This window comes from Nerophis lumbriciformis, linkage group LG32 (genome assembly GCF_033978685.3).
Source record: "Nerophis lumbriciformis linkage group LG32, RoL_Nlum_v2.1, whole genome shotgun sequence".
In the NCBI taxonomy this organism is placed as follows: Eukaryota; Metazoa; Chordata; class Actinopteri; order Syngnathiformes; family Syngnathidae; genus Nerophis; species Nerophis lumbriciformis.
In genome coordinates this window covers 4,352,028-4,378,032 of record NC_084579.2, presented here as the reverse complement: position 1 = coordinate 4,378,032, position 26,005 = coordinate 4,352,028, and the positions used below count along the sequence as shown (strand labels likewise).

The 26,005-nt window shown below is 37.5% G+C and overlaps 1 protein-coding gene across 2 annotated transcripts; it reads right to left on the bottom strand.

Moving 5' to 3' along the window:
* Positions 1 to 810: 810 nt before the first annotated feature.
* nudcd3 (NudC domain containing 3) lies at positions 811 to 14,679 on the bottom strand. 2 transcript variants are annotated; one of them, XM_061926950.1, is made up of 6 exons: positions 14,310 to 14,679; positions 6,497 to 6,759; positions 1,813 to 2,092; positions 1,536 to 1,724; positions 1,246 to 1,356; positions 811 to 1,198 (listed from the first exon to the last, which is right to left on the bottom strand). In XM_061926950.1, exons 1-5 carry the CDS (start codon positions 14,505 to 14,507, stop codon positions 1,246 to 1,248), a joined length of 1,041 nt encoding a protein of 346 aa, XP_061782934.1. In that variant the 5' UTR covers positions 14,508 to 14,679; the 3' UTR covers positions 811 to 1,198. The 2 variants fall into 2 exon arrangements, with proteins under 2 accessions (XP_061782934.1, XP_061782933.1); XM_061926949.1 differs by having other exon boundaries at positions 811 to 1,356.
* Between the last annotated feature and the right edge of the window lie 11,326 nt (positions 14,680 to 26,005).

Below are 26,005 nucleotides of genomic sequence, written 5' to 3'. Positions count from 1 at the left end.
TCCGGCTTCCTCCCACCTCCAAAGACATGCACCTGGGGATAGGCCCCTCCCACCTCCAAAGACATGCACCTGGGGATAGGCCCCTCCCACCTCCAAAGACATGCACCTGGGGATAGGTTGATTGGCAACACTAAATGGTCCCTAGTATGTGAATGTTGTCTGTCTATCTGTGTTGGCCCTGCGATGTGTGTATGTATGTGTGTGTATATATATATATGTGTCCCCCGCCTTCCGCCCGATTGTAGCTGAGATAGGCTCCCGTGACCCCAAAAGGGAATAAGCGGTAGAAAATGGATGGATGGAAGAGGTATGTCCAAAATGTCAACGTAAACATTTACATTTATTAGAGATGTAATGACGGCCATCTTCCCAGTGCCATGACCTGACATGTCAACAATGACTTGTGGAAATGTGCATGTTTTCTTCAGGAAGTCTTCATAAATCTTGTTGGAACAGCACTACAGAAAAGTCTTCTTGCCCGATACAGATTCACGATTCATCAGGGAATTACTTGCGTCCAGTCATCCATTGCTTATCCTTAGCCCATTGGAACCTTTTTATGTTTAGATGTTAATGACAGCTTTTGTTTAGCTCTTCTTGAGGTGCTTTCTCACAGTTTGGGGACATGTTGGCATAAGTCACATGACCACAGAAGCGCCCAGAGTCTTGAGGACACATTGAGACAACACTAATCTCATGTTGTGTTCCATAATCACACTGTTGCTATGACGCCAGCACATTAGGAACCTCAAGTACAACAAAAGGAGCGAGGAGGGCGTTTTTTAAAGAATTGAAAACGAAGAAAAGGTGTACAGCCCCACAAGTGTTTTATTTCATTTTAGAACAAATGTGAATTTTCATTCTTTTGAGAATAAAAAGACACTTGACACACGCCCAGCGCTGCACGTTTTTGTGTTTCCATTGTCCCCGACTGGAAGTGGTACCAAACAACTGACCTGTACCTGATTGTTGACACCCCCTGCTGCTGGGAGAAGGGGCGGAGCTAGATACAGTGCAGTGTGTTGATTGGTGGACAAGGAATAGTCACCACAAGCTGAGATTGGCATCTGACACTGTGATGTCACACTAGGATGTCATTGTGCTACTTACACGGCTGACCCCGCCCACACCCCCACACACACACACGCACGCACGCATTCATCAAATGGTGATGTGGAGTCTCACACACCTGATCATGCCATTAAAGCACAAGTTTGTTGTCATGACCTGCGGGTGGGCGGGGCCTCAGAACTGCACCGCACTTGGGGGGATGTCAAACATGGAGGGGTCAAACTGCTGTCCTCTAAACGGCGAGCCCTCGGCGTCCCAGCCCTTCTTCAGCATCTCATGCACTTTCTGCAGACAATCAACAAGTTAGTGCGAGACCACAGCACCATCTAGAGGCGGTATGACGCATCGCACTCGGCCACTTCATTAGGCACACTATCTGATAACTTTCATGCTGAGGGGTTTTTTTTGCTTCTTTTAACTTAGCGGATTACTTTTTAAAGTCAGCCACTGGGGGGCGTGCTCACCACTTCGTGACTCTGCGGCTTGCCCTGCAGCTTCTGGTGGTAGTCGAAGGTGAGGCGGTCCAGGACGGCGTGCTCGTCCTCGTCCACGGTCGCCATGGAGCGCTCGCGGTTGATTTGGTTCACGTCGATCTCCTCCTCGCCCTTGAGGACCGCTTTCCACCAAACCTCCGAGGTTTTGTTGAGTGACAGCTGGACGTCAGAGAGGGAGAGAGAGATAGCGTTGTTTAATTGCACGCTCTCCGGCTGAGAGGTCAAAGGCGAGACGGCGTGCACTTACCACGACGCAGTCGCCAGGTTCGAGGCTCCACAGGGAGTTTTCCGTGTTGATCTTATGTGTGAACTCTCCCTCCATTAGCGTCTCCTCCTGTGGCCCCGCCCTCATGCACACACGCACGCTGTTGCTGTGCAGCGTGACGCTCACCTGTCGACCTTTGACCACCGACTTGGGCACGAACACGCGCACCTCCACATCGGTGTAGTCCTGGGACCACTTGTAGTTTTCCCTCACGGCGCCATTGTAACTGTCCGAATCCGGCTTCAGCGTCTCCTGATTTGACCTGCAACCACACACAATGCTGGTAGTTTTCACCTTCAAAACTAGAACAATATATATATATTTTTTTCTAATAACTAGAATATGCACTTTTGGTAGAAATGTAGCATGAATGTTGATGAGCCAAAGGTGAACTGAAATGCTAACAGTTCAACAACAAAGTTAAAGTTGTACCAATGATTGTCACAGACACACAATAGGTGTGGCGAAATTATTCTCTGCATGCGAGGAGAGGGGAGCAGTGAGCAGCAGCGGTGGCCGCGCCCGGGAATCATTTTTGGTGATTTAACCCCCAATTCCAACCCTTGATGCGGAGTGTCAAGCAGGGAGGTAATGGCTGCCATTTTTATAGTCTTTGGTATGTCAAACAACAAAAAATATTAGCAAAATTAGCTAAAAAAAAAGCAAGAAAGCTAGCAGTACTATGCTAACAATAGCATGCTTCAGTTAGTACATCCATCCATTTTCTACCGCTTGTCCCTCTCGGGGGTCACGGGGGGTGCTAGAGCCTATTGCTTCAGTTAGTGAGATACCAAAAATACATGACACTGAGGTGTACACCTGCTAAATTAACAAAAATGCTAATGTTAGCATGTTAAAATGCTAACTGTAACATGCGTCATGTATCAAAATATATGACTCTGAGGTGTGTACCTGGAAATAGACTTTCATACTTGCCAACCTTGAGACCTTCGATTTCGGGAGGTGGGGGTGGGGGCGTGGTCGGGGGTGGGGCGGGGCGTGGTTGGGGGCGTGGTTAAGAGGGGAGGAGTATATTGACAGCTAGAATTCACCAAGTCAAGTATTTCATATATATATATATATATATATATATATATATATATATATATATATATATGAAAATATGCAAACAAAACTGTGTTTGGATAATTGATACTTCAAACTTGCATAAATAAATATTAAGGAATATAACATAACTTGGCTTCTGAGAGCTTCAAAAAGTAATGAATAAAATGCTAAAGTTGTTGATAAACAAGCGATTATTTTAATAATTAAATATGGTCATTTTAAATGAATTATTATGATAATTTAAAATCAATTATTTCAAATATGTTTATTTTAATGTATAATTCTATGGCTGGATGTAATAAGGAGTCACGAAAAAATACAAATAAAAATACAATTAATTTTGATGTTTTTAGCAAAATATAGTAAAAATGTATTTAGTTGTTTTTTTAAATTAATAAATATATTTATTTTTAGGTAAAATAAACATAATAATACAATTTATCTCTAGTCTGGATGATTTAGTTCTTGTCACCCTGTTGTCCTCCCGTCATGAAAAAAGGCTGTCCTCACTCAGGTCCGCATGGAACTGGAGGGGGCGTGGCTTCCAGCTCCGGCTGAAAATCGGGAGATTTTCGGGAGAATATTTGTCCCGGGAGGTTTTCGGGAGAGGCACTGAATTTCGGGAGTCTCCCGGAAAATTCGGGAGGGTTGGCAAGTATGAGACTTTAAAGTGCTAGCCTGGTAACATTAGCATGCATCAAGTACCAACGTATGACTGAGATGTAGCCCTACAAAATTAGCTTTCAAAAACGCTAGCATACTTGATTGATTGATTGATTGAGAGACTTTTATTAGTAGATTGCACAGTACAGCACATATTCCGTACAATTGACCACTAAATGGTAACACCCCAATAAGTTTTTCAACTTGTTTAAGTCGGGGTCCATGTTAATTAATTCATGGTAAACTAACTTTAGCATGCTAACAGGTATTTTGTGCAAAATTTGCACAAAAAAAACTAACATGTTAATATTAGAAATGTAACATGAATGTTGATGAGCCAAAAGTGAACTGAAATGCTAACAGTTCGCATTCTGGCCAGACAGTGTCAAACAACAAAAACTATTACCGTATTTTTCGGAGTATAAGTCGCACCGGGCGAAAATGCATAATAAAGAAGGAAAAAAAACATATATAAGTCGCACTGGAGTATAAGTCGCATTTTTGGGGGAAATGTATTTGATAAAAGCCAACAGCAAGAATAGACATTTGAAAGGCAATTTAAAATAAATCAAGAATAGTGAACAACAGGCTGAATAAGTGTACATTATATGAGGCATAAATAACCAACTGGTATGTTAACGTAACATATTATGGTAAGAGTCATTCAAATAACTATAACATATAGAACATGCTATACGTTTACCAAACAATCTGTCACTCCTAATCGCTAAATCCCATGAAATCGTATACGTCTAGTCCAGGGGTCGGCAACCCAAAATGTTGAAAGAGCCATATTGGACCAAAAATACAAAAACTAATCTGTCTGGAGCCGCAAAAAAATAAAAGCCATATTACATACAGATAGTGTGTCATGAGATATAAATTGAATTAAGAGGACTTAAAGGAAACTAAATGAGCTCAAATATAGCTACAAACGAGGCATAATGATGCAATATGTACATATAGCTAGCCTAAATAGCATGTTAGCATCGATTAGCTTGCAGTCATGCAGTGACCAAATATGCCCGATTAGCACTCCACACAAGTCAATAACATCAACAAAACTCACCTTTGTGCATTCACGCACAACGTTAAAAGTGTGGTGGACAAAATGAGAAAGAAAAAGAAGTGGCATAAAACACGTCCTAGAAAGTCGGAGAAAGTTATACATGTAAACCAGGGGTGCTCACACTTTTTCTGCAGGCGAGCTACTTTTCAATTGATCAAGTCGTGGGGATCTACCTCATTCATATATATAATTTATATTTACTTATTTATGAAATATATGTTTTTGTTAACAAATTAAAGGTGTTTAATGATAATGCAAGCATGTTTAACACATATAGTTAATATTGTTAAAAAAATCAAAGGTGTTTAAAGATAATACAAGTATGTTTAACACATATAGTTAATATTGTTTATCAAGTTAAAGGTGTTTAATGATAATACAAGCATGTTTAACACATAGTTAATATTGTGCTGGTTAGCGCCTTGCATGGCAGCTCCCTCCATCAGTGTGTGAATGTGTGTGTGAATGGGTGAATGTGGAAATAGTGTCAAAGCGCTTTGAGTACCTTGAAGGTAGAAAAGCGCTATACAAGTATAACCCATTTATCATTTATTTATTTAATGATAATACAAGAATGTTTAATACATATAATTAATATTGTTACCAACTTAAAGGTGTTTAAAGATAATACAAGCATGTTTAATACATATAGTTAATATTGTTAATAAGTTAAAGGTGTTTAAAGATAATACAAGCATGTTTAACACACATAGATTCCTTTCTTTCATGAAGACAAGAATATAAGTTGGTGTTTTACCTGATTCTGATGACTTGCATTGATTGGAATCAGACAGTAGTGCTGATAACATCCGCATTTTCGAATGGAGGAGAAAAGAAGTCCTCCTTTCTGTCCAATACCACATGAAAGTGGTTGGTTTTTGGCATCTTATTTGTCCAGCTTCCATACTCCTTTGTATACACTTTACAAGAAATACATTGTCGGCAAACTCCGTAGCTTGCTAGCTTGTGCACGCCAGCTTTTTGAGACTCTTATTTTGTTAACGCAACTGTGCAACTGTGCAGTCGGTCTTTGGAGTTTTGACGACAGGTACGGCGCCAGAGTCTGTTGAAATAAAGTGTTTCTCGCCTTCCAGTCGGTAATTTTAATGAGCTGGCAGCAGCCAGCGTCATCTCAGAAGACCCTCGGGTGCCGTGACTGTCAATCAAGTGACGAAAGTGACGTCATAGTGAAGATTTATGATCGCTCATTTTTAGGACTATTTTTTTAATGCCTGGCTGGTGATCGACTGACACACCCTCCGAGATCGACCGATAGCTCGCGATCGACGTAATGAGCACCCCTGATGTAAACAAACTAAGGTGAGTTCAAGGACCGCCAAAATTAGTAGGACAAAACGGCGCTACCCAAATACTCGAATCAGTGAAGCATATTTAATATAAACAGTGTGCTTTATAACAATTAGGGAGGTTTGTGTCATGTGTTTCCTCCTACAGACACCATATTAACACAAAAAATTGGGTTTTTTGCCCTCATCTTTTTCCATTTTTCATACATTTATGAAAAAGCTCCAGAGAGCCACCAGGGCGGCGCTAAAGAGCCGCATGCGGCTCTAGAGCCGCGGGTTGCCGACCCCTGGTCTAGTCTCTTACGTGAATGAGATAAATAATATTATTTGATATTTTACGCTAATGTGTTAATCATTTCACACATAAGTCGCTCCTGAGTATAAGTCGCACCCCCGGCCAAACTATGAAAAAAACTGCGACTTATAGTCCGAAAAATACGGTAACTAAAAAAGTTAACATTAGAATGCTAACGATTGTGCCGCAGGCTATTAAAAGATTATCTACCGCACTTTGGACACCCTGGTATACCCACTTGGTATGAAATAGATGAATACTCACTCTGCTGTGTTTGATGCCGCCGCCGCCGCCAGGTCTGCCTGAGCCAGTGGACTAGCGGTGCTAACACCGGCGGGTTGAGGTTCAGTCTCAGGAACAGGATCCGGGGCTGCGCTCGCCGCTGCCGTGGCCTCCTTCAGACTGACCTGCTGGGGCTCAGAGGTGACCTCCAGCTCCTGGACAGCCGCAGGGACGGTTCTAGTCTCCTCCTGTCTCTTCTGCAGCTCACGGTTGTGGTCGGCCATCTTCTCAAACAGTTTGTACGTCTGGAGAGAAAACACAACCCCACATGAATGTTCTGTACAGGACTCGGTAGAGGATAAAACCCAGGCTCTGGTTCTAATTTAGTGATAGGAAAATACTACATAACGTAATAGTGGTTCTCTGGTCAAATTGTTGCACAAATGAATGCAAATACACAACAGGAGGTAAGAAACATTGTTTTTGCACAACAGGGCCTCTTTAATTAGGGCAGGGGTGCTCATTACGTCGATCGCGAGCTACCGGTCAATCTCGGAGGGTGTGTCAGTCGATCACCAGCCAGGCATTAAAAAAATAGTCCTAAAAATGGGCGATCATAAATCTTCACTATGACGTCACTTTCGTCACTTGATTGACAGTCACGGCACCCGAGGGTCTTCTGAGATGACGCTGGCTGCTGCCAGCTCATTAAAATTACCGACTGAAAGGCGAGAAACACTTTATTTCAACAGACTGGCGCCGTACCTGTCGTCAAAACTCCAAAGACCAACTGCACAGTTGCGCTAACAAAATAAGAGTCTCAGAAAGCTGGCGTGCACAAGCTAGCAAGCTACGGAGTTTGCCGACAATGTATTTCTTGTAAAGTGTATACAAAGGAGTACGGAAGCTGGACAAATAAGATGGCAAAAACCAACCACTTTCATGTGGTATTGGACAGAAAGGAGAACTTTTTTCTCTTCCATTCGAAAATGCGGACATTATCAGCACCACTGTCTGATTCCAATCAATGCAAGTCATCAGAATCAGGTAATACACCAACTTATATTCTTGTCTTCATGAAAGAAAGGAATCTATATGTTAAACATGCTTGTATTATCATTAAACACTTTTAACTTGTTAACAATATTAACTATGTGTTAAACATGCTTGTATTATCATTAAACACCTTTAACTTGTTAACAATATTAACTATATGTGTTAAACATGCTTGTATTATCTTTAAACACCTTTAAGTTGTTAACAATATTAACAATATGTATTAAACATTCTTGTATTATCATTAAACACCTTTAATTTATTAACAATATTAACTATATGTGTTAAACATGCTTGCATTATCTTTAAACACCTTTAACTTGTTAACAATATTAACTATATGTATTAAACATACTTGTATTATCATTAAACACCTTTAATTTATTAACAATATTAACTATATGTGTTAAACATGCTTGCATTATCTTTAAACACCTTTAACTTGTTAACAATACTTGTATTATCATTAAACACCTTTAACTTGTTAACAATATTAACTATATGTGTTAAACATGCTTGTATTATCATTAAACACCTTTAACTTGTTAACAATATTAACTATATGTGTTAAACATGCTTGCATTATCTTTAAACACCTTTAACTTGTTAACAATATTAACTATATGTGTTAAACATGCTTGCATTATCATTAAACACCTTTAACTTGTTAACAAAAACATATATTTCATAAATAAGTAAATATAAATTATATATATGAATGAGGTAGAGCCCCACGACTTGATCAATTGAAAAGTAGCTCGCTTGCAGAAAAAGTGTGAGCACCCCTGAATTAGGGTTATTACTAAAAAGGTGAATTGCAAAAGTTAGTGGTACTTCAAACTACGAGTGTTTTGAGACAAAAGCTGTCTCTTGGCTAATTCTTTAAGTCACAAGCATCCCTAGGAATAGGTACCTAATTCGGCACCGACCGAATTCCGTCAGTACTACCAGGTATCAATCTACGTCAAATCAAACGGTGCCATATTCCGATACTTTTGTTGCATGTGACGTCACGTCCGGTTTTAGACCCGTCAAGTCCGGCTGCAGACTAAACGCCGGATCACGTAAAACGATCACTCTTAAGGACGACTCAGCCAAACTCCCTCTAAGCAATGTTGCAATTTTCAACACCAACCAAGCAAGTATGCTTGGTAGAAAAAGCTTGGGAGCAAAGTAATGCTCCACGATTTCAAAATGTGCTAGCTTGATGCTAATTTACATTGGATTTGCCATAGACAGGCTACTATTAGCATTAACAAATGTACATGGTGATTTCAACATCTACACATTTGGTAAAGGAGCTTCAACTGAGATTACTGTTGCAATCAAACAGCAGATGTGTAATACCGTATTTTCCGCACTATAAGGCGCACCTAAAAACCACAAATTTTCTCAAAAGCTGACAGTGCGCCTTATAACCCGGTGCGCTTTATATATGGATTAATAATAAGATTCATTTTCATAAAGTTTCGGTCTCGTAACTACGGTAAACAGCCGCCATCTTTTTTCCCGGTAGAACAGGAAGCACTTCTTCTTCTACGCAAGCAACCGCCAAGGTAAGCACCCGCCCCCATAGAACAGGAAGCGCTTCTTCTTCTACTGTAAGCAACCACCCGCCCGCGTAGAAGAAGAAAAAGCGCGCGGATATTACCGTACGTTTCATTTCCTTTGTGTGTTTACATCTGTAAAGACCACAAAATGGCTCCTACTAAGCGACAGAGATCCGGTTCATGAAAAGACGCAATCTCTCCATCCGCACACGGATTACTATTTCACAGCAACTGATATTCCTGTGAACCGCACTGTGGATACAACGGGAGCACGTACGGTGAATATTCGCACCACAGGGAATGAGAAGTCATCCTTCACTGTGGTTCTAGCTTGCCATGCTAATGGCCAGAAACGTCCACCCATGGTGATATTCAAAAGGAAGACCTTGCCAAAAGAGACCTTTCCAGCCGGCGTCATCATAAAAGCTAACTCGAAGGGATGGATGAAGAAAAGATGAGCGAGTGGTTAAGGTAAGTTTAAGTTTACGCGAAGAGGCCGGGTGGCTTTTTTCAGCAGCTCCGTCCATGTTGATATACGACTCCGTGCGCGCCCACATCACGCTGGTTTTTAATATATTATTAAAGTTTGACTGACCTATTTGACTGTTTTTTTGACATTCCTTTAGCGCAGTTAGATGCGGCTTACAACACGGGGCGGCTTATAGGTGGACAAAGTTTTGAAATATGCCGTTCATTGAAGGCGCGGCTTATAACCCAGGGCGCCTTATGGTGCGGAAAATACGGTAATCACAATACTTACAGTATAAACACTTTGTAGGGTGCAACATAACACATTGAACTTCCTGGAAAAATCGACTTCCTAGTTATACTGCCATCTAATGTCTTGGAAGTGCAAATGCATTGCAAATGAGACTATAATGTAATCATAAAACAAGATATAACTGGAGAGCAACTCATTTAATACATTTTACATCAAAATGTAAAATGATATAAAAGTACAGAAACTTTGTACCGTTATCGATAGCCAGGCACGGGTAATCGGGACTGTATCAGTTCACATGTGAACATTAGCCATACCTAATCCCAACCATCAGTTAGCATAGCAAATGTCACAGTGATCCGACCAAAACATCCGGTTTTACTCGCTAGCATTAGCTTACAGCTAGAGATCAAGATAACTTTGCTTTCCAACTGCGGGAAGGAAGAAAGTGAGTGTGTGAGTTGAGAAGAAGAAGTGGATGATATTCATTGAATTGAAGTAAGGAATGATCAAAAAGGTATCATTAACTGGGCGAAACAATTTGAGCGTATCACAGTTCGAGAGTGTTAAAATTATAACTATAAACAACAGACATATGCCCATGAATATATGGAAAAGCTGCTGATGGTGTGTTTGACGGAGAAGCAGTTGGAAGGAGATACTGTAGAACTGTTTTTCATCATTTTTTTCATTGAAAAAATTTTGAGGCACACCACCAGCGGAAAACATAATAAAATGAAACTCTGCAGCCGATATTAACAATAAAAAGTTGTTCTCGCAATTGTTGGATATGATTTTAAAGCATAACCCAGCATGCATCAATATAGCTCTTGTCTCAAAGTAGGTGTACTGTCACCACCTGTCACATCACGCCCTGACTTATTTGGACTTTTTTGCTGTTTTCCTGTGTGTAGTGTTTTACTTCTTGTCTTGCGCTCCTATTATGGTGGCTTTTCCTCTTTTGTTGGTAGCAGTTTCATGACTTCCTTGAACATTATTCCCCGCACCCGCTTTGTTTTCGCAATCAAGACTATTTCAATTGTGCGGACGCTATCCTTCTCTGTGGGGACATTGTTGATTGTCATGTCATGTAAGGATGTACTTTGTGGACGCCGTCTGCTCCACACGCTGTAAGTCTTTGCTGTCGTCCAGCATTCTGTTTTTGCCTAGTTTGCAGCCAGTTCAGTTTTAGTTTCGTTTTGCATAGCCTTCCCTAAGCTTCAATGCCTTTTCTTAGTGGCACTCACCTTTTGTTTAAGTGTTAGATACCTTTTTACCTGCACACTGCCTTCCGCATATCGTGATCACGACAAACCATGTTCCCGACATCTACAAAGCAATTAGCTACCTGCTGCCACCTACTGATATGAAGGAGTATTACACAGTTATTCTGCCGAGCTCTAGACACATACTTGCCAACCCTCCCGGATTTTCCGGGAGACTCCCGAAATTCAGCGCCTCTCCCGAAAACCTCCCGGTACAAATTTTCTCCCGAAAATCTCCCGAAATTCAGGCGGAGCTGGAGGCCACGCCCCCTCCAGCTCCATGCGGACCTGAGTGACGTGTTGACAGCCTGTTCACAACATTGCCGTAAACAGCAATGTTGTGACACTTTTAGACAGGACAATACTGCCATCTACTGTACATGCATATGTGACCCACCCATAATGTGTCACATTTTTGTGTTGATTTATTTATTTTATTTTGTGGTTTGAATTCGTTTTTGGAGCTGTCATTACACATTTATCAGTATTCACATTGGTCAGTAGGGGGCAGTAGGGCGTTTCTTCCCAATTGAATGCTATCACCTGCAGACCGGAAGTGTCTTGTCATTCTGATGAGCGCGACCAGTCTGTGAACAATTGAAACGTCCTGTGCGCTTTTTCCTCCTGTATAACAGGTTAGTTTTGGTGAATCAACTCACTGAATAATATCCACGTGATCTTTATAAGTTTAAGTACACATTCTGATGGTGGAGCCTAACTCTAAAGTGTGTGTGAGTTGTAGTTTGTATTTGTGAATGAATCCAGTGCACAGCTGCAGTAATCAATACAAAACGGCGACGTGAGTGCGCAATGTTTATATAGGAACTTCTGATCCTAATTCAGACTCCCAAATTAGAGCTCCCGTTTTCTTATTGATTTTATAATGTATATTTGTATGATGTGTGTGTTCCGAAATAGTGACAGAGAATAGAACAAGGATGGCCAATTCAACCCTTAACTCAACAATGAGTAGATGAGTGTTATGTGTGTGTATATGTGTAAATAAATGAACACTGAAATTCAAGTATTTCTTTTATTTATATATATATATATATATATATATATATATATATATATATATATATATATATATATATATTAAGGCTGAAACGACGCGTCGACGTAGTCGACGTCATCGGTTACGTAAATATGTCGACGCCGTTTTTGTGCGTCGGCGCGTCGCATATTTACGTCACACTACTTTACTGTCATGGCGGAGCGCAAAGCAGACGATGCGAGCGAGGGGAAAAAAGCACGCCAAAAGTCGTCAAAAGTGTGGGAGTATTTCAATAAACGGCCTAATAATGTTGTTGTATGCACACTGTGTCGAGCGGAAATGGCCTATCATAGCAGCACAACGGCTATGAAGGAACATTTGAAAAGAAAACCCCCGACAGCGTTCTTGCCATCACCATCAACAAGTCAATCGTCCGCGTGCGTATACGTTGTCATTATTACACAAAAACATGAATGTGTCATTTGTATCTGCGTTGTAAATTCATAAACTAAAGCACCGTTTCGCTCTGAGAGGCGCGTTTGGCGTGCCTGTTCAGTGTTTACAAAGACGCGCTCCTCTTTAACGCTGTGGAGAGGCGGCGGCGGCGAGCGAGCGGCGAGGCGGGGCGCGCCGGGAGCGACGCCGCAAACGTGCCCAGGTGCGCGATCCGCGCAGTTGGAAGAGAAAAGACTTTGTGTAAAATTAAAAGATTGTAAACCTGGCAAAGCCGTCTGGCGTTCGGTCTGTCGGTCCTGAAAGAACCCCACGGCACAAGACGTGTCACAAACGCTAACGTTAATTAGTTGTGCAAATACCTTTTACAACATTAACAGTTACATATACTATGTACAAACGAACAATTAACTTTCACTTTAATCATACTATCATTGTTGTGTTATTAAGCAAAATAAGCAATACTTTTACTTTTGTTGAAATGTTTACACTGTACACTTTTTTGTATTGGATGTTTAGCTTTATTTTTGCACATTTTAGCAAATAAGCAATACTTTTACTTTTGTTGAAATGTTTACACTTGTTACAGAATATTTCCGTTTTGCACTTTTTTGTATTGGATGTTTATCTTTATTTTTGCACATTTTAAAGCAAAATAGGCAATACTTATACTTTTGAAATGCTTATACTATTCCAGAATATTAAGATTTGCACTGGATGTTTACTTTTATATTTGCACATTAAAAAGCAAATAAGCTACTTTTAATTTTGTTAAATGTTAAAAGTTTTAAATGTTTACATTGTTACAGAATATTTTGTCATGTTGTTGTCAATGTTGACTGACTAGTGGCCATACTTTTTTTTTTGTAAATAAAAGCCATGCCTTTTGAAAAAACTGGCCTACATTTATTTTTTTCCTCTTCATTTTAAATTAAAAAAAAATCGGTAAAAGGAAAAATAATCTATAGATTAATCGAAAAAATAATCTATAGATTAACCGATTAATCGAAAAAAAAAAATAATCTATAGATTAATCGATAGAAAAATAATCGTTAGCTGCAGCCCTAATATATATATATGTAATAAAATATACATATATATATATATAGCTAGAATTCACTGAAAGTCAAGTATTTCTTATATATATATATATATATATATATATATATATATATATATATATATATATATATATATATATATATCTTAGCCACGCCCCCCCGAAATCGGAGGTCTCAAGGTTGGCAAGTATGTCTAGACAGCACAGACACTCAACAACGGCACATTTGCGGATTATAATTTCTTGTTTGCAAAAAATATTTATAACCCAATTAGGTGAAATAACATAATCTCCCACGGCACACCAGACTGTATCTCACGGCACACTATTGTGCCGCGGCACAGTGGTTGAAAAACACTGATGTAGAAGTCTGCACTCCAACGTAAATGCTGTACATTATTACTTTAAAAAAAAAACGACTGTAGTTGTTTGTAAAACATTCTATTGCATTGTTTTAATGTTTGAATTAAAACGTTTTATTAAATTAATTTTTATTTCATTTCTGTGAGAGTTAAGGGTTAAGCCAATTATGATCGTAAGTTAAGGTCGTACTGCTGTGTTGTTGTTATTAGCATGTAGCAATGCAATAACCGAATGGCGCTTTAACAATAAAGTTATTGATATGTTTCACATTCCAAAGTCTTCTAGATGTTACTAAACATGTTGAAGACAAGTTGGTGACGAGAACATATAGTAGACTGTTAAGCTGTTTTGATTATGTTTAATGTAGCACGGCTTGCTAACGCGCGCTACCTTGACCACCATCTTTTCGGCGACACCTGGCGGGAAGCCCATCTTGTCCCCGGGACCGGAAAGAAGGCGATAGAAGTCCGTCTTTCGGTACAAAAATCCAAAGTAGACTTGGAGAAAGTCTTGAATGTTTCCAGCGTGCTGCAGGATGCCCAGCAGAGCGTTGTCGTACATTTCCGTCATCTCCAGTGGCGACGACATGACAAAACTCGCCGTTCGAGCCGTCAAACTATCTTCCGAGTCGACCACAAGTCGGGTGGAGAATTAAGAAAGTGTCTTTAATGATAAAACGTCAATGTTTGGGACAGCAAGTTTGCATATATTGATGTATGTGAGCTTCCTTCTAGAACAATTCCACATATCCGGTTAGAAACTTTCAAAACAAGAGCACCTTTTCGGACTGTATAAAAAACATCAAAACCCTCATCATATATCATTTATTTTTTGATAAAATGATGACTTCTTCAATACATGTAGTTCACTCTTTTTTTGCGCCATATTTAAAAACGTACAAGGCTTACTACTCTGTCTATATCCGGTTGTTACATTTTTTAGTCCACTGCTGGGAACAGTAGCTAATTAATAGTTCCTTATTGATGTCGAGGTTTGTCACCGGTTAGAAACTTTCAAAACAAGAGCACGTCCCTTTTCGGACTGTATAAAAAAACATCAAAACCCTCATCATATATTATTTATATGTTGTTAAAATTATGACTTCTTCAATACATGGAGTTCACTCTTTTTTTGTACAAGGCTTACTATTTGGTCTATATCCGGTTGTTACTTTTTTTAGTCCACTGCTGGGAACAGTAGCTAATTAATAGTTCCTTATTGATGTCGAGGTTTGTCACCGGTTAGAAACTTTCAAAACAAGAGCACGTCCCTTTTCGGACTTTATAAAAAAACATCAAAACCCTCATCATAAATAATTTATATTTTGATAAAATTATGACTTCTTCAATACATGGAGTTCACTTTTTTTGCCATATTTAAAAACGTACATGGCTTACTATTCTGTCTATGTCCGGCTGTTACATTTTTTAGTCCACTGCTGGGAACAGTAGCTAATTAATAGTTCCATATCGATGTCTAGTTTTTGTCACCGGTTAGAAACTTTCAAGATAAGAGCACATCCCTTTTCGGACTGTATAAAAAACATCAAAACCCTCATCATATATCATTTATATTTTGATAAAATTATGACTTCTTCAATACATGGAGTTCACTCTTTTTTTGTTGTTGTCATATTTAAAAACGTATATGGCTTACTAATCTGTCTATATCCGGTTGTTACATTTTTTAGTCAACTACTGGGAACAGTAGCTAATTAATAGTTCCATATCGATGTCTAGTTTTTGTCACCGGTTAGAAACTTTCAAAACAAGAGCACGTCCCTTTTCGGACTGTATAAAAAATATCAAAACCCTCATCATATATCATTTATATTTTGATAAAATTATGACTTCTTCAATACATGGAGTTCACTCTTTTTTTTGTTGTTGCCATATTTAAAAACGTATATGGCTTACTATTCTGTCTATATCTGGTTGTTACATTTTTTAGTCAACTGCTGGGAACAGTAGCTAATTAATAGTTCCATATCGATGTCTAGTATTTGTCACCGGTTAGAAACCTTCAAAACAAGAGCACGTCCCTTTTCGGATTGTATACATGACAAAACTCATGACAAAACTCGCCGTTCGAGCCGTCAAACTATCTTCCGAGTCGACCACAAGTCGGGTCAAGAATTAAGAAAGTGTCTTTAATGATAAAACGTCAATGTTTGGGACAGAAAGTTAGCATATCTTAATGTATGTGAGCTTCCTTCTAGAACAATTCCACATATCCGGTTAGAAATTTTCAAAACAAGAGCACGTCCCTTTTCGGACTTTATAAAAAAACATCAAAACCCTCATCATATATCATTTATATTTTGATAAAATGATGACTTCTTCAATACATGGAGTTCACTTTTTTTTGCCATATTTAAAAACGTATATGGCTTACTATTCTGTCTATATCCGGTTGTTAAATGTTTTAGTCACCTGCTGGGAACAGTAGCTAATTAATAGTTCCATAGCGATGTCGAGGTTTGTCACCGGTTAGAAACTTTCAAAACAAAAGCACGTACCTTTTCGGACTGTATAAAAAAACATCAAAACCCTCATCATATATCATTTATATTTTGAAAAATTGATGACTTCTTCAATACATGGAGTTCACTCTTTTTTTGTGCCATATTTAAAAACGTACAAGGCTTACTATTTTGTCTATATCCGGTTGTTACATTTTTTTAGTCAACTACTGGGAACAGTAGCTAATTAATAGTTCCATATCGATGTCTAGTTTTTGTCACCGGTTAGAAACTTTCAAAACAAGAACACATCCCTTTTCGGATTGTATAAAAAAAACATCAAAACCCTCATCATATATCATTTATATTTTGATAAAATGACGACTTCTTCAATACATGGAGTTCACTTTTTTTGCCATATTTAAAAACGTACATGGCTTACTATTCTGTCAATATCCGGTTGTAACATTTTTTAGTCCACTGCTGGGAACAGTAGCTAATTAATAGTTCCATATCGATGTCGAGGTTTGTCACCGGTTAGAAACTTTCAAAACAAGAGCACATCCCTTTTCGGACTGTATAAAAAAACATCAAAACCCTCATCATATATCATTTATTTTTTTGATAAAATGATGACTTCTTCAATACATGGAGTTCACTTTTTTTTGTGCCATATTTAAAAACGTACAAGGCTTACTATTCTGTCTATATCCGGTTGTTACATTTTTTAGTCCACTGCTGGGAACAGTAGCTAATTAATAGTTCCATATCGATGTCTAGTTTTTGTCACCGGTTAGAAACTTTCAAAACAAGAGCACGTCCCTTTTCGGACTGTATAAAAAACATCAAAACCCTCATCATATATCATTTATATTTTGATAAAATGATGACTTCTTCAATACATTGAGTTCACTTTTTTTGCCATATTTAAAAACGTACATGGCTTACTAATCTGTCTATATCCGGTTGTTACATTTTTTAGTCATCTGCTGGGAACAGTAGCTAATTAATAGTTCCATATCGATGTCTAGTTTTTGTCACCGGTTAGAAACCTTCAAAACAAGAGCACGTCCCTTTTCGGATTGTATACATGACAAAACTCATGACAAAACTCGCCGTTCGAGCCGTCAAACTATCTTCCGAGTCGACCACAAGTCGGGTCGAGAATTAAGAAAGTGTCTTTAATGATAAAACGTCAATGTTTGGGACAGAAAGTTAGCATATATTGATGTATGTGAGCTTCCTTCTAGAACAATTCCACATATCCGGTTAGAAACTTTCAAAACAAGAGCACATCCCTTTTCGGACTGTATAAAAAACATCAAAACCCTCATCATATATCATTTATATTTTGATTCAATGATGACTTCTTCAATACATGGAGTTCACTTTTTTTGGCCATATTTAAAAACGTACAAGGCTTACTATTCTGTCTATATCCGGTTGATACATTTTTTAGTCAAGTGCTGGGAACAGTAGCTAATTATTAGTTCCATATCGATGTCTGGGTTTGTCACCGGTTAGAAACTTTCAAAACAAGAGCACGTCCCTTTTCGGACCGTATAAAAAACATCAAAACCCTCATCATATATCATTTATATTTTGATAAAATGATGACTTCTTCAATACATGGAGTTCACTCTTTTTTTGTTGTTGTCATATTTAAAAACGTACATGGCTTACTATTCTGTCTATATCCGGTTGTTACATTTTTTAGTCAACTACTGGGAACAGTAGCTAATTAATAGTTCCATATCGATGTCTGGGTTTGTCACCGGTTAGAAACTTTCAAAACAAGAGCACGTCCCTTTTCGGACCGTATAAAAAACATCAAAACCCTCATCATATATCATTTATATTTTGATAAAATGATGACTTCTTCAATACACGGAGTTCACTCTTTTTTTGTTGTTGTCATATTTAAAAACGTATATGGCTTACTATTCTGTCTATATCCGGTTGTTACATTTTTTAGTCAACTACTGGGAACAGTAGCTAATTAAAAGTTCCATAGCGATGTCTGGTTTTGTCACCGGTTCGAAACTTTCAAAACAAGAGCACGTCCCTTTTCGGACTGTATAAAAAAACATCAAAACCCTCATCATATATCATTTATATTTTGATAAAATGATGACTTCTTCAATACATGGAGTTCACTTTTTTTGGGCCATATTTAAAAACGTATATGGCTTACTATTCTGTCTATATCCGGTTGTTACATTTTTTAGTCCACTGCTGGGAACAGTAGCTAATTAATAGTTATATATCGATGTCGAGGTTTGTCAGCGGTTGGAAACTTTCAAAACAAGAGCACGTCCCTTTTCGGACTGTATAAAAAAATATCAAAACCCTCATCATATATCATTTATATTTTGATAAAATGATGACTTCTTCAATACATGGAGTTCACTCTTTTTTTGTTGTTGTCATATTTAAAAACGTATATGGCTTACTAATCTGTCTATATCCGGTTGTTACATTTTTTAGTCAACTACTGGGAACAGTAGCTAATTATTAGTTCCATATCGATGTCTAGTTTTTGTCACCGGTTAGAAACTTTCAAAACAAGAGCACGTCCCTTTTCGGACTGTATAAAAAACATCAAAACCCTCATCATATATCATTTATATTTTGATAAAATGATGACTTCTTCAATACATGGAGTTCACTTTTTTTTGCCATATTTAAAAACGTACATGGCTTACTATTCTGTCTATATCCGGTTGTTACATTTTTTAGTCCACTGCTGGGAACAGTAGCTAATTAATAGTTCCATATCGATGTCTAGTTTTTGTCACCGGTTAGAAACTTTCAAAACAAGAGCACGTCCCTTTTCGGATTGTATACATGACAAAACTCATGACAAAACTCGCCGTTCGAGCCGTCAAACTATCTTCCGAGTCGACCACAAGTCGGGTCGAGAATTAAGAAAGTGTCTTTAATGATAAAACGTCAATGTTTGGGACAGAAAGTTAGCATATCTTGATGTATGTGAGCTCCCTTCTAGAACAATTCCACATATCCGGTTAGAAACTTTCAAAACAAGAGCACATCCCTTTTCGGACTGTATAAAAAACATCAAAACCCTCATCATATATCATTTATATTTTTGATAAAATGATGATTTCTTCAATACATGGAGTTCACCTTTTTTTTGCCATATTTAAAAACGTACATGGCTTACTATTCTGTCTATATCCGGTTGTTAAATGTTTTAGTCCACTGCTGGGAACAGTAGCTAATTAATAGTTCCATATCGATGTCTGGTTTTTGTCACCGGTTAGAAACTTTCAAAACAAGAGCACATCCCTTTTCGGACCGTATTAAAAAACATCAAAACCCTCATCATATGTTATTTATATTTTGATAAAATGATGACTTCTTCAATACATGGAGTTCACTCTTTTTTGTGCCATATTTAAAAACGTACATGGCTTACTATTCTGTCTATATCCGGTTGTTAAATGTTTTAGTCACCTGCTGGGAACAGTAGCTAATTAATAGTTCCATATCGATGTCTGGGTTTGTCACCGGTTAGAAACTTTCAAAACAAGAGCACGTCCCTTTTCGGATTGTATACATGACAAAACTCATGACAAAACTCGCCGTTCGAGCCGTCAAACTATCTTCCAAGTCGACCACAAGTCGGGTCGAGAACTAAGAAAGTGTCTTTAATGATAAAACGTCAATGTTTGGGACAGAAAGTTAGCATATCTTGATGTATGTGAGCTCCCTTCTAGAACAATTCCACATATCCGGTTAAAAACTTTCAAAACAAGAGCACATCCCTTTTCGGACCGTATAAAAAACACCAAAACCCTCATCATATATCATTTATATTTTGATAAAATTATGACTTCTTCAATACATGGAGTTCACTTTTTTGTTGTTGTTGCCATATTTAAAAATGTATATGGCTTACTATTCTGTCTATATCCGGTTGTTACATTTTGTATTCAATTACTGGGAACAGTAGCTAATTATTAGTTCCATATCGATGTCTAGTTTTTGTCACCGGTTAGAAACTTTCAAAACAAGAGCACATCCCTTTTTGGACCGTATAAAAAACATCAAAACCCTCATCATATATCATTTATATTTTTGATAAAATGATGACTTCTTCAATACATGGAGTTCACTTTTTTTTGCCATATTTAAAAACGTAAATGGCTTACTATTCTGTCTATATCCGGTTGTTAAATTTTTTTAGTCAACTACTGGGAACAGTAGCTAATTAATAGTTCCAAATCGATGTCTAGTTTTTGTCACCGGTTAGAAACTTTCAAAACAAGAGCACGTCCATTTTCGGACTGTATAAAAAAACATCAAAACCCTCATCATATATCATTTATATTTTGATAAAATTATGACTTCTTCTTCAACTTTTTTTGCCATATTTAAAAACGTACATGGCTTACTATTCTGTCTATATCCGGTTGTTACATTTTTTAGTCAATGCTGGGAACAGTAGCTAATTAATAGTTCCATATCGATGTCTAGTTTTTGTCACCGGTTAGAAACTTTCAAAACAAGAGCACATCCATTTTCGGACTGTATAAAAAACATCAAAACCCTCATCATGTATCATTTATATTTTGATAAAATGATGACTTCTTCAATACATGGAGTTCACTTTTTTTGCCATATTTAAAAACGCATATGGCTTACTATTCTGTCTATATCCGGTTGTTAAATGTTTTAGTCCACTGCTGGGAACAGTAGCTAATTAATAGTTCTATATCGATGTCTAGTTTTTGTCACCGGTTAGAAACTTTCAAAACAAGAGCACGTCCCTTTTCGGAATGTATAAAAAACATCAAAACCCTCATCATGTATCATTTATATTTCTGATAAAATGATGACTTCTTCAATACATGGAGTACACTTTTTTTGCCATATTTAAAAACGTACAAGGCTTACTATTCTGTCTATATCTGGTTGTTACATTTTTTAGTCCACTGCTGGGAACAGTAGCTAATTAATAGTTCCATATCGATGTCTAGTTTTTGTCACCGGTTAGAAACCTTCAAAACAAGAGCACGTCCCTTTTCGGATTGTATACATGACAAAACTCATGACAAAACTCGCCGTTCGAGCGGTCAAACTATCTTCCGAGTCGACCACAAGTCGGGTCGAGAATTAAGAAAGTGTCTTTAATGATAAAACGTCAATGTTTGGGACAGCAAGTTAGCATATATTGATGTATGTGAGCTTCCTTCTAGAACAATTCCACATATCCTGTTAGAAACTTTCAAAACAAGAGCACATCCATTTTCGGACTGTATAAAAACATCAAAACCCTCATCATATATCATTTATTTTTTGGTAAAATGATGACTTCTTCAATACATGGAGTTCACTCTTTTTTTGTTGTTGCCATATTTAAAAACGTATATGGCTTACTATTCTGTCTATATCCGGTTGTTACATTTTTTTAGTCCACTGCTGGGAACAGTAGCTAATTAATAGTTCCATATCGATGTCTAGTTTTTGTCACCGGTTAGAAACTTTCAAAACAAGAGCACATCCCTTTTCGGACTGTATAAAAAAAACATCAAAACCCTCATCATATATCATTTATATTTTGATAAAATGATGACTTCTTCAATACATGGAGTTCACTCTTTTTTTTTTGTTGCCATTTTTAAAAACGTACATGGCTTACTATTCTGTCTATATCCGGTTGTTAAATGTTTTAGTCAACTGCTGGGAACAGTAGCTAATTAATAGTTCCATATCGATGTCTAGTTTTTGTCACCGGTTAGAAACCTTCAAAACAAGAGCACGTCCCTTTTCGGATTGTATACATGACAAAACTCATGACAAAACTCGCCGTTCGAGCCGTCAAACTATCTTCCGAGTCGACCACAAGTCGGGTCGAGAATTAAGAAAGTGTCTTTAATGATAAAACGTCAATGTTTGGGACAGCAAGTTTGCATATCTTGATGTATGTGAGCTTCCTTCTAGAACAATTCCACATATCCGGTTCGAAACTTTCAAAACAAGAGCACATCCCTTTTCGGACTGTATAAAAAACATCAAAACCCTCATCATATATAATTTATATGTTGATAAAATGATGACTTCTTCAATACATGGAGTTCGCTTTTTTCGCCCTTTTTAAAAACGTACATGGCTTACTATTCTGTCTATATCCGGTTGTTACATTTTTTAGTCCACTGCTGGAAACAGTAGCTAAGTAATAGTTCCATATCGATGTCGAGGTTTGTCACCGGTTAAAAACTTTCAAAACAAGAGCACGTATCTTTTCGGACTGTATAAAAAACATCAAAACTCTCATCATATATCATTTATATTTTGATAAAATGATGACTTCTTCAATACATGGAGTTCACTTTTTTTGCCATATTTAAAAACGTACATGGCTTACTATTCTGTCTATATCCGGTTGTTACATTTTTAGTCACCTGCTGGGAACAGTAGCTAATTAATAGTTCCATATCGATGTCTGGTTTTGTCACCGGTTAGAAACTTTCAAAACAAGAGCACGCCCCTTTTCGGACTGTATAAAAAATATCAAAACCCTCATCATATATCATTTATATGTTGATAAAATGATGAATTCTTCAATACATGGAGTTCACTTTTTTTTGCCATATTTAAAAACGTATATGGCTTACTATTCTGTCTATATCCGGTTGTTACATTTTTTAGTCAAGTACTGGGAACAGTAGCTAATTAATAGTTCCATATCGATGTCTAGTTTTTGTCACCGGTTAGAAACTTTCAAAACAAGAGCACATCCCTTTTCGGACCGTATAAAAAACATCAAAACCCTCATCATATATCATTTATATGTTGATAAAATTATGACTTCTTCAATACATGGAGTTTACTTTTTTTGCCATATTTAAAAACGTACATGGCTTACTATTCTGTCTATATCCGGTTGTTAAATGTTTTAGTCCACTGCTGGGAACAGTAGCTAATTAATAGTTCCATATCGATGTCGAGATATGTCACCGGTTAGAAACTTTCAAAACAAGAGCACGTCCATTTTCGGATTGTATACATGACAAAACTCATGACAAAACTCGCCGTTCGAGCCGTCAAACTATCTTCCGAGTCGACCACAAGTCGGGTCGAGAATTAAGAAAGTGTCTTTAATGATAAAACGTCAATGTTTGGGACAGAAAGTTAGCATATCTTGATGTATGTGAGCTTCCTTCTAGAACAATTCCACATATCCGGTTAAAAACCTTCAAGACAAGAGCACGTCCCTTTTCGGACTGTATAAAAACATCAAAACCCTCATCATATATCATTTATATGTTGATAAAATGATGACTTCTTCAATACATGCAGTTCACTTTTTTTGCCATATTTAAAAACGTACAATACTTACTATTCTGTCTATATCCGGTTGTTACATTTTTTAGTCCACTGCTGGGAACAGTAGCTAATTAATAGTTTCATATCGATGTCTGGGTTTGTCACCGGTTAGAAACTTTCAAAACAAGAGCACATCCCTTTTCGGACTGTATAAAAAACATCAAAACCCTCATCATATATCATTTATATTTTGATAAAATGATGACTTCTTCAATACATGGAGTTCACTTTTTTTTGCCATATTTAAAAACGTACATGGCTTACTATTCTGTCTATATCCGGTTGTTACATTTTTTAGTCAACTACTGGGAACAGTAGCTAATTAATAGTTCCATATCGATGTTTAGTTTTTGTCACCGGTTAGAAACCTTCAAAACAAGAGCACGTCCCTTTTCGGATTGTATACATGACAAAACTCGCCGTTCGAGCCGTCAAACTATCTTCCGAGTCGACCACAAGTCGGGTCGAGAGTTAAGAAAGCGTCTTTAATGATAAAACGTCAATGTTTGGGACAGCAAGTTAGCATATCTTGATGTATGTGAGCTTCCTTCTAGAACAATTCCACATATCCGGTTAGAAACTTTCAAAACAAGAGCACATCCCTTTTCGGACTGTATAAAAAACATCAAAACCCTCATCATATATCATTTATATTTTTATAAAATGATGACTTCTTCAATACATGGAGTTCACTTGTTGTTGCCATATTTAAAAACGTACATGGCTTACTATTCTGTCTATATCCGGTTGCTACATTTTTTAGTCAACTACTGGAAACAGTAGCTAATTAATAGTTCCGTATCGATTTCTAGTTTTTGTCACCGGTTAGAAACTTTCAAAACAAGAGCACATCCCTTTTCGGACCGTATAAAAAACATCAAAACCCTCATCATATATCATTTATATTTTGATAAAATGATGACTTCTTCAATACATGGAGTTCACTTTTTTTGCCATATTTAAAAACGTATATGGCTTACTATTCTGTCTATATCCGGTTGTTACATTTTTTAGTCCACTGCTGGGAACAGTAGCTAATTAATAGTTCCATATCGATGTCGAGGTTTGTCACCGGTTAGAAACTTTCAAAACAAGAGCACGTCCCTTTTCGGACTGTATAAAAAAATATCAAAACCCTCATCATATATCATTTATATTTTGATAAAATGATGACTTCTTCAATACATGGAGTTCACTTTTTTTTGCCATATTTAAAAACGCATATGGCTTACTATTCTGTCTATATCCGGTTGTTAAATGTTTTAGTCCACTGCTGGGAACAGTAGCTAATTAATAGTTCCGTATCGATGTCTAGTTTTTGTCACCGGTTAGAAACTTTCAAAACAAGATCACATCCCTTTTCGGACCGTATAAAAAACATCAAAACCCTCATCATATATCATTTATATTTTGATAAAATGATGACTTCTTCAATACATGGAGTTCACTCTTTTTTTGTTTTTGCCATATTTAAAAACGTACATGGCTTACTATTCTGTCTATATCCGGTTGTTACATTTTTTTAGTCCACTGCTGGGAACAGTAGCTAATTAATAGTTCCATATCGATGTCTAGTTTTTGTCACCGGTTAGAAACCTTCAAAACAAGAGCACGTCCCTTTTCGGATTGTATACATGACAAAACTCGCCGTTCGAGCCGTCAAACTATCTTCCGAGTCGACCACAAGTCGGGTCGAGAATTAAGAAAGTGTCTTTAATGATAAAACGTCAATGTTTGGGACAGCAAGTTTGCATATATTGATGTATGTGAGCTTCCTTCTAGAACAATTCCACATATCCGGTTAGAAACTTTCAAAACAAGAGCACATACCGTTTCGGACTGTATAAAAAAACATCAAAACCCTCATCATATATCATTTATATTTTGATAAAATGATGACTTCTTCAATACATGGAGTTCACTCATTTTTGTGCCATATTTAAAAACGTACAAGGCTTACTAATCTGTCTATATCCGGTTGTTACATTTTTTTAGTCCACTGCTGGGAACAGTAGCTAATTAATAGTTCCATATCGATGTCTAGTTTTTGTCACCGGTTAGAAACTTTCAAAACAAGAGCACGTGCCTTTTCGGACTGTATAAAAAACATCAAAACCCTCATCATATATCATTTATATTTTGATAAAATGATGACTTCTTCAATACATGTAGTTCACTCTTTTTTTGTGCCATATTTAAAAACGTACAAAGCTTACTATTTTGTCTATATCCGGTTGTTACATTTTTTTTGTCAACTGCTGGGAACAGTGGT

Coding starts and splice junctions, on each gene's coding strand:
- nudcd3 (XM_061926949.1), bottom strand. CDS start 14,507: ATGTCGTCGCCACTGGAGATGACGGAAATGTACGACAACGCTCTGCTG. Junction 6,760..14,309: donor CCGAAAAGATGGTGGTCAAG/GTAGCGCGCGTT, acceptor TTTTCTCTCCAG/ACGTACAAACTGTTTGAGAA. Junction 1,357..1,535: donor AGCCGCAGAGTCACGAAGTG/GTGAGCACGCCC, acceptor GATTGTCTGCAG/AAAGTGCATGAGATGCTGAA.